This window comes from Austrofundulus limnaeus, unplaced genomic scaffold (genome assembly GCF_001266775.1).
Source record: "Austrofundulus limnaeus strain Quisiro unplaced genomic scaffold, Austrofundulus_limnaeus-1.0 Scaffold241, whole genome shotgun sequence".
Lineage (NCBI taxonomy): Eukaryota > Metazoa > Chordata > Actinopteri > Cyprinodontiformes > Rivulidae > Austrofundulus > Austrofundulus limnaeus.
In genome coordinates this window covers 75192-81258 of record NW_013952643.1, presented here as the reverse complement: position 1 = coordinate 81258, position 6067 = coordinate 75192, and the positions used below count along the sequence as shown (strand labels likewise).

At 43.7% G+C, this 6067-nt stretch overlaps 1 protein-coding gene across 1 annotated transcript in view; it reads right to left on the bottom strand.

Annotated features, from left to right (window-relative positions):
- Positions 1 to 6067, bottom strand: part of lamb1a (laminin, beta 1a) — a gene marked incomplete at its 5' end in the record, with an annotated part of 61746 nt that overhangs the window by 35998 nt on the left and 19681 nt on the right. The window contains 4 exon segments of the mRNA XM_014020141.1: positions 768 to 888; positions 1225 to 1352; positions 2884 to 3042; positions 3338 to 3473. Coding sequence (XP_013875595.1) covers positions 768 to 888; positions 1225 to 1352; positions 2884 to 3042; positions 3338 to 3473 — 544 coding nt within the window.

Sequence of the window (6067 nt, the reverse complement as noted above, 5' to 3'; positions counted from 1 at the left end):
GGGCAGGAATAAAGCTGATGGCTAGACTGTCCAAATTTACAGCCACTTTCTTTTGCACTACGCCAGGGCTATTCAACTAAACTGCTCCGAGGGCCACAGTTACTGTAGCCAACATCTCAGGGGCCGAACATCCAGCCATTAAAGTCATTATGTAAATAAACCAAGTATTACAAACATCTGTTACCTTTGAAATAGTTAATTTTGCTGTATTTAATCATGAATACAACATAAAGAACCCTATAAAAGTAGTGATAATTAAACAGTATCAAACATTACACATTATGCCTCCTGTTTGACACAAAAATTATTTTGACATCTGACTTGCCAAATTTTTAAACCAATTTTATTTTTACTTTCATAATTTTATATTCAACTGCTGGTATTTTTAACTGTCTTAAGTGTTCATAGAGATGTTTTACCAGCTTGTAGCCAAGATTATTGGCTACATTTCTGTAGATACCAAACATGTCTATGTTTAACTAAAAGACCTTAGAGTAATTAAAGTAGAAAACCAGGGTTTTGGGTTTAAGAGATGACTGAACCAATTGGCGGGGCRAACTTTAGTCACTCCGCCGCCAGTTGAATAGCCCTGCCCTACGCAGTCAACAAACTGACTGAAAAGGTAGTGGGTGATAAGTATTCCTTCAGGAAACGGTAGATCTTGAGTTCTGACTGTTACTGTTTTTTTATTCTCTGGCAATTACTTCAGATATATTCCTTCCCTCTGATTGTTAATGAGTGTCCCAGTCACTCTGAAWGTTCCTCACCGAGTCAATGAGCGTGTACGGGGAGTGAACATCACTGAGAGCTGAGTACAGTGGCAAACTCAGACGGATGGTGTAGTTCAGTCCAGCTTCCAAACAAACGGGCCTCGGAAGAACCACATACCTGTGGGCACAAAGTTAGCAACTGCTGTAAATTTCATATTCACTTACGTAAACACTGAAAGTCTTCCAGACACRAGCAGCACATTTTATCTCTTGCTAAGTTGCTTCCTTAACTACAACAATTAGGAGATTTGACCTATGAAGTCATCTACCTCTTGTTTTATTAAGAGCTTAAATTGGGATCTTTCGTGTTCTGACACCAAACACTGTTAAACAAACCTGTTTCTGATTGGTTACAAACTGTACATAAAACATCCAACAGACCCTACAAACACCAGAACCAGTCACACTGATGCTACATCATGGTCTTCTAGTAAAAAATGCTCAGTCTGCTGACCGGGAGCTGGGGTGAAGTGAGATCATTTGGTTGTCATCGTCAGGTACAGTGTTGATGCAGCGACTGTCAGCTCTGATTGGTCCAGGCCTCATCACAGTCATCAAAACCTCCTCCCATTGGTCAGGCAGCTGCAGAACCAAAGCAACAAACACATCAGACAATTCAGACTCTGGCTCTGATAATAACAACGAGCAGGACGCTGGTGTTCCTCTCGTCTTCCCTCTCTTCACCCTCTCTTTTCTTTTATTTCACACATTAAAACATTTTGTACTGAYATCTTACTGATGATTTTTCTAACTAATAAAAACAAACAGAACTCTGTGGACTAAAGGTAAAATCAGTCACAGAGTTTGATGTGAAGCTAAAGAATGTTGCACCTCAGTTATGTAAAGTTAATATAAGCAGAAAGTTGGTTTGAAGGTTCAGAAAAAACCTGAACCTTCAAAACAGATGGAAAACAGCTGCTGGTAGAGTTGTGGAACCCCAGATTAGACTTTTACTGACTTCCTGTCTGTTCTAGCCTGGTTAAAACCAGACCCTSTCCTTCACTTTGCTTCRTACWAGGGCCTGGACTTGATGCATAGAGAATCGTTTCTTGCAGGAGGCGTGGCCACTGCTGAAGCATGTATGTGTTGTCGTTGTGAAGGAGGCTAAGCTAAGAAGCTAACCGGAAATCGCGTGTGCTGTAAACAACCCTACTGAGAGGAGAAATATACCGAGCTGAACAAGACGACGGTAAATGAGAGCTGCTGCTTTGTCAGACAAATKTAATTTAATTTGGAAGCCTTATCAACACAGACTGGCTTCATTCATTTCCTCCACTGCCGTATGATAAACTAACTAGCAGACACTGCGCAGAACATCGACGTCATTCAAAACTCCTCCTTCTGTTTGCTGATTGGCCCAGTTAAATAAACTACAAGAGACACTGCACAGAAAATTGACGTTCTCTTCTCTGATTGGCCCAGCTAAAAATCTGCCAGCGGAAATCCATTTCAATGGGAGAAGTCCCAGATGGAGCAGTGAAGGGAAACTAGAATTGATCGGAGCTGCGTAGGAAGGCGAGGGCCAGGCTACGTCTGTTCCAGAACTGAGTTTGAGATTTGATTGATGGCTTTTGAAGCTTTTAAAGCTCTGGCTTCATCTTATCTAAAGGAGCTTGGAAAAATACAGTCTTCATCCAGAACAAACAATCTGATGTTTCAGGATTAAAAATAAATAAATGCAAACTTCTGTAGTTGCTGCTCTAGTTTAATAGGATCAGATCTGAGCAGAACCTTCGTCCTTCTTTTGGACTTTTTATAATTTATGTGAACAGTTCCTTCAGTTCTAGGATWACATTATTATAAAACATACAATTTCAACTATTTTAAACACAAAAATTGTGTGTGTAATAATAATTTAATTGTGGATTTTCTCTGATCCACACAGAATCAAATATATACATACACCCCCACTAATAATTAGAGTCATCAACAATGGACCAATCCACAAAACAGTAGATGTATTATAGAAATTAAGTACAGCRGAGTAATAAATCAGTCACCCAGAGTAAAAGCAGAAAGTTTTGCTTTCAAAATAGTTTRTTTCGAAGTAAATGCRGCATATTCAAATTTGTGACTTTTGAAATGTCATTGTCACCATTTATGCTGTGKGTACCTGAGGCTCATAGCGGATGACAATGTCGTACTCCATGGAATGAGGAATGTTGTCAACAGAGAACTCCAAGAARGCCCCCTCTGGAACATTGGCCAGACCCCTGCCTGTCCAGGTGGGAATGTGATCATACGGGTGGGGCCTCGGGACCACTGTCACACCCTACAGAGACACCATAACAAAAACCTGATGAGACCCTGGCTAAAAACTGTTTCATTCAGGAAGAAATCCTAACAATGAACAGCTAACCCCAAGTCCTGTGAGAGAAATATATGATTAAAAAGTTATGGTACAAATACACAAGTAAAAATACTGTTTGATGTCTGGGTTTCTTTTCAATCCTAAGCCTCTGTTGGGCTGATTTTAACTTGGTCTTCTTTGATTATCTTTCCAGGCTGRCAAAATAAAAGACAATGCAAACACCTTCTAGTTTCTGGAAGGTCAAACAGACACTCACAGGTCCAAACTTGGCATCTTCTGCTTCGTAGGTGTAGTGATCCAGAGCAACAAAGTAGAATCCAGACTCAACTTGGTCACAGCGACGTCCAAACATGTGATCTTTGCAGATGCACTGGCCGCTCACCTGATCACACCTGCAAACAAACAAGAAAAATAAATCTAGAAGCACCAGATTAGAGTTAAACTTAGCCATGAATTGCATTGGCACTAAAAGTTATTTAGTTGTAGACGTACTTCTACCAATTCTTTTCTGGGTGTCATCAAAACCAGTCCAGTGAAACGTTTTAGATTAAATATTTTGCTGACRAAATGAAAGAATTGGGTGGAGCTCACTGGCGAGTGCCTGGTGGTCGAGGCTTGGCTCCTGGGGCTTGGCCTCGTGAAACCCGAAAGGACTACAGGAGGCCMCCTCCACGTAGGCCCACCACCCGCAGGGAGGACCATCAAGGTCAGGTGTGATGCATGMCGGGCAGGAGGYGAAGGAGGGTCCCTGGCCGTGTTGATTCCTGGTGGCAATGACTGACTCTRTGGACATGGAATGTAATCTCACTTGCGGATAAGGAGCTTGTGGGTGAGGTTGAGCGTTGCCAGTTAGGCACACTTCTACTCACACATCTTGGGCTCTGGAACCCAAAATTCTGGAGATAAGCTGGACTCTCTCCTACTCTGGAGTTGCCCAGGGTGAGAGGCGACRGGCGGGTGTGGGGGATACTCACAAACCCCGACTGTGTGCCTCAGGGTTGGAGTTCACTCTAGTGGATGAGAGGGTTGCCTCTCTGCAGCAGCTTTGTGCTGCAGGAGGGAAGTTTCTGACTTTTGTTTGTGCTTATGCACCAAACATCAGATTACCTGGCCTTTTTGGAGTTTTTGGATGGTGTTCTGGAAGGGGTGCCATCTGGAGACTCCTTTGTTCTGCTGGGTGACTTCAATGCCCATGTGGGCAATGATGGAGTTATCTGGAAGGGGAGGAACGGCCTCCCTGATCTGAACCTGAACGGTGTTCTGTTATTGGTCTTCTGTGCGAAGCACGGGTTGTCCATAACAAACACCATGTTTGAGCATGGGGGGTACATAAGTGTACTTGGCACCAGGCCACCATAGGCCAAAGGTCGATGATCGGATTTGTAATCGTGTCATCAGACCTGCGGCCCTATGTTTTAGACACTCGGGTGAAGAGGAAGGCAGAGCTGTCAACTGATCACCACCTGGTGGTGAGCTGGATCCGGTGGCAGGGGAGGCTGCCAGACAGACCTGGTAAACCCAAACGTAGAGTGATGGTGAACTGGGAACATTTGGCGGAGCCCCCTATCCGTGCGATCTTCACCTCTCACCTCTGGGAGAGATTTTCACATGTCCCGGGGGAGGTCGGGGACATGTAATCCGAATGGGCCATATTCAGGGCCTCTATTGCAAATACGGCTTCCAGGAGCTGTGGCCTGAAGGTCATTGGTGCCTGTCGCTGCAGCAGCCAAAGGACCTGCTAGTGGAAACCAGTGGTGGTGGAGGCCATCAGGCTGAAGAAGAAGGCCTTCTAGACATGGCTTTCTTGGAGGACTCCTAAARCAGCTGACAGGTACAGGGTGGCACAAAGGGTTGCAGCTTCAATAGTTGCAGATGCAAAAACTCAGGCATGGGAAATATTTGGGGAGGCCATGGAGAAGTACTTTCGATTGGCCTCAAGGAGGTTCTGGGAAACCATTCGGCGACTCAGAAGAAGAAAGCATTCCCTGTCCCAGGCTGTACTTGGTTTGGGTGGGGAACTGCTGACCCGGACTGAGGATATCGTTAAGAGAATTGCTTTGGTCACTTGTGGTGAAGAAAGAGCTGAGTTGAAAGGCAAAGCTCTTATTTACTGGTCTGTCTTTSTTCCRATGCTCACCTATGGTCATGAGGCATGGATCATGACCAAAAGAAYGAGATCCTGGATACAAGCGGCTGAAATGAGCTTGCTTCGTAGGGTGGCCGGACTCAGCCTTAGAGATAGGGTGAGGAGCTTCRTCATCCGGGGGAGCTCAGAGTASAGCCGTTGCTCCTCCACATCGAAAGGAGTCAGTTGAGGTGGTTTGGGTATCTGATTAGGATACCTCCTGGATGCCTTCTTTGARAAGTGTTCCGGGCACGTCCCACTGGTAGGAGGTCCCTGGGAAGACTCAGGACTCGCTAGAGGGATTATATATCCTCTTTGGCCTGAGAAGGCCTCGGGGTCCCAAGAAGTCACTTGCAKGCTGGTTATTGAGTAGCCCTAATGTACAGAGCTGAACTGGGACTRTGAAGTTAGTTAAAAAGCACTATTTTTGAAATTGTAAAAAAAGTTCAAAACTACTTGTTAGATTCTATTCATTTTTTTTTGTTTCAAACAACTAGCCCTGTTTTGGTGTGGGGGCAGGGCCTAGAAGACAGAGGGTTTAGAATGATGACTGACAATAAATAAGTTATTGCTTTCAGGAACCATGGGAACTGGAAATGTCTTCAAAACATCATCAATATTCAATGTTTATGTGAACATTTTCCACCRAGATTAGTGTTGTGTGCTGATATAAGCAGCTTATGTCAGTAAAGAACGTTATTTTTCGTAATCAATCACATAAATATCTACTATCGATGATGTTTTTTTTAAATTTTAGACCCCAATTTAGCTCCCTACTGGTGAATACTGTAAAAGAGTTTGAGTCAAAATCATTCAGTTGATGATGAAATATTTTGCAAACATGATAAACACACACACACA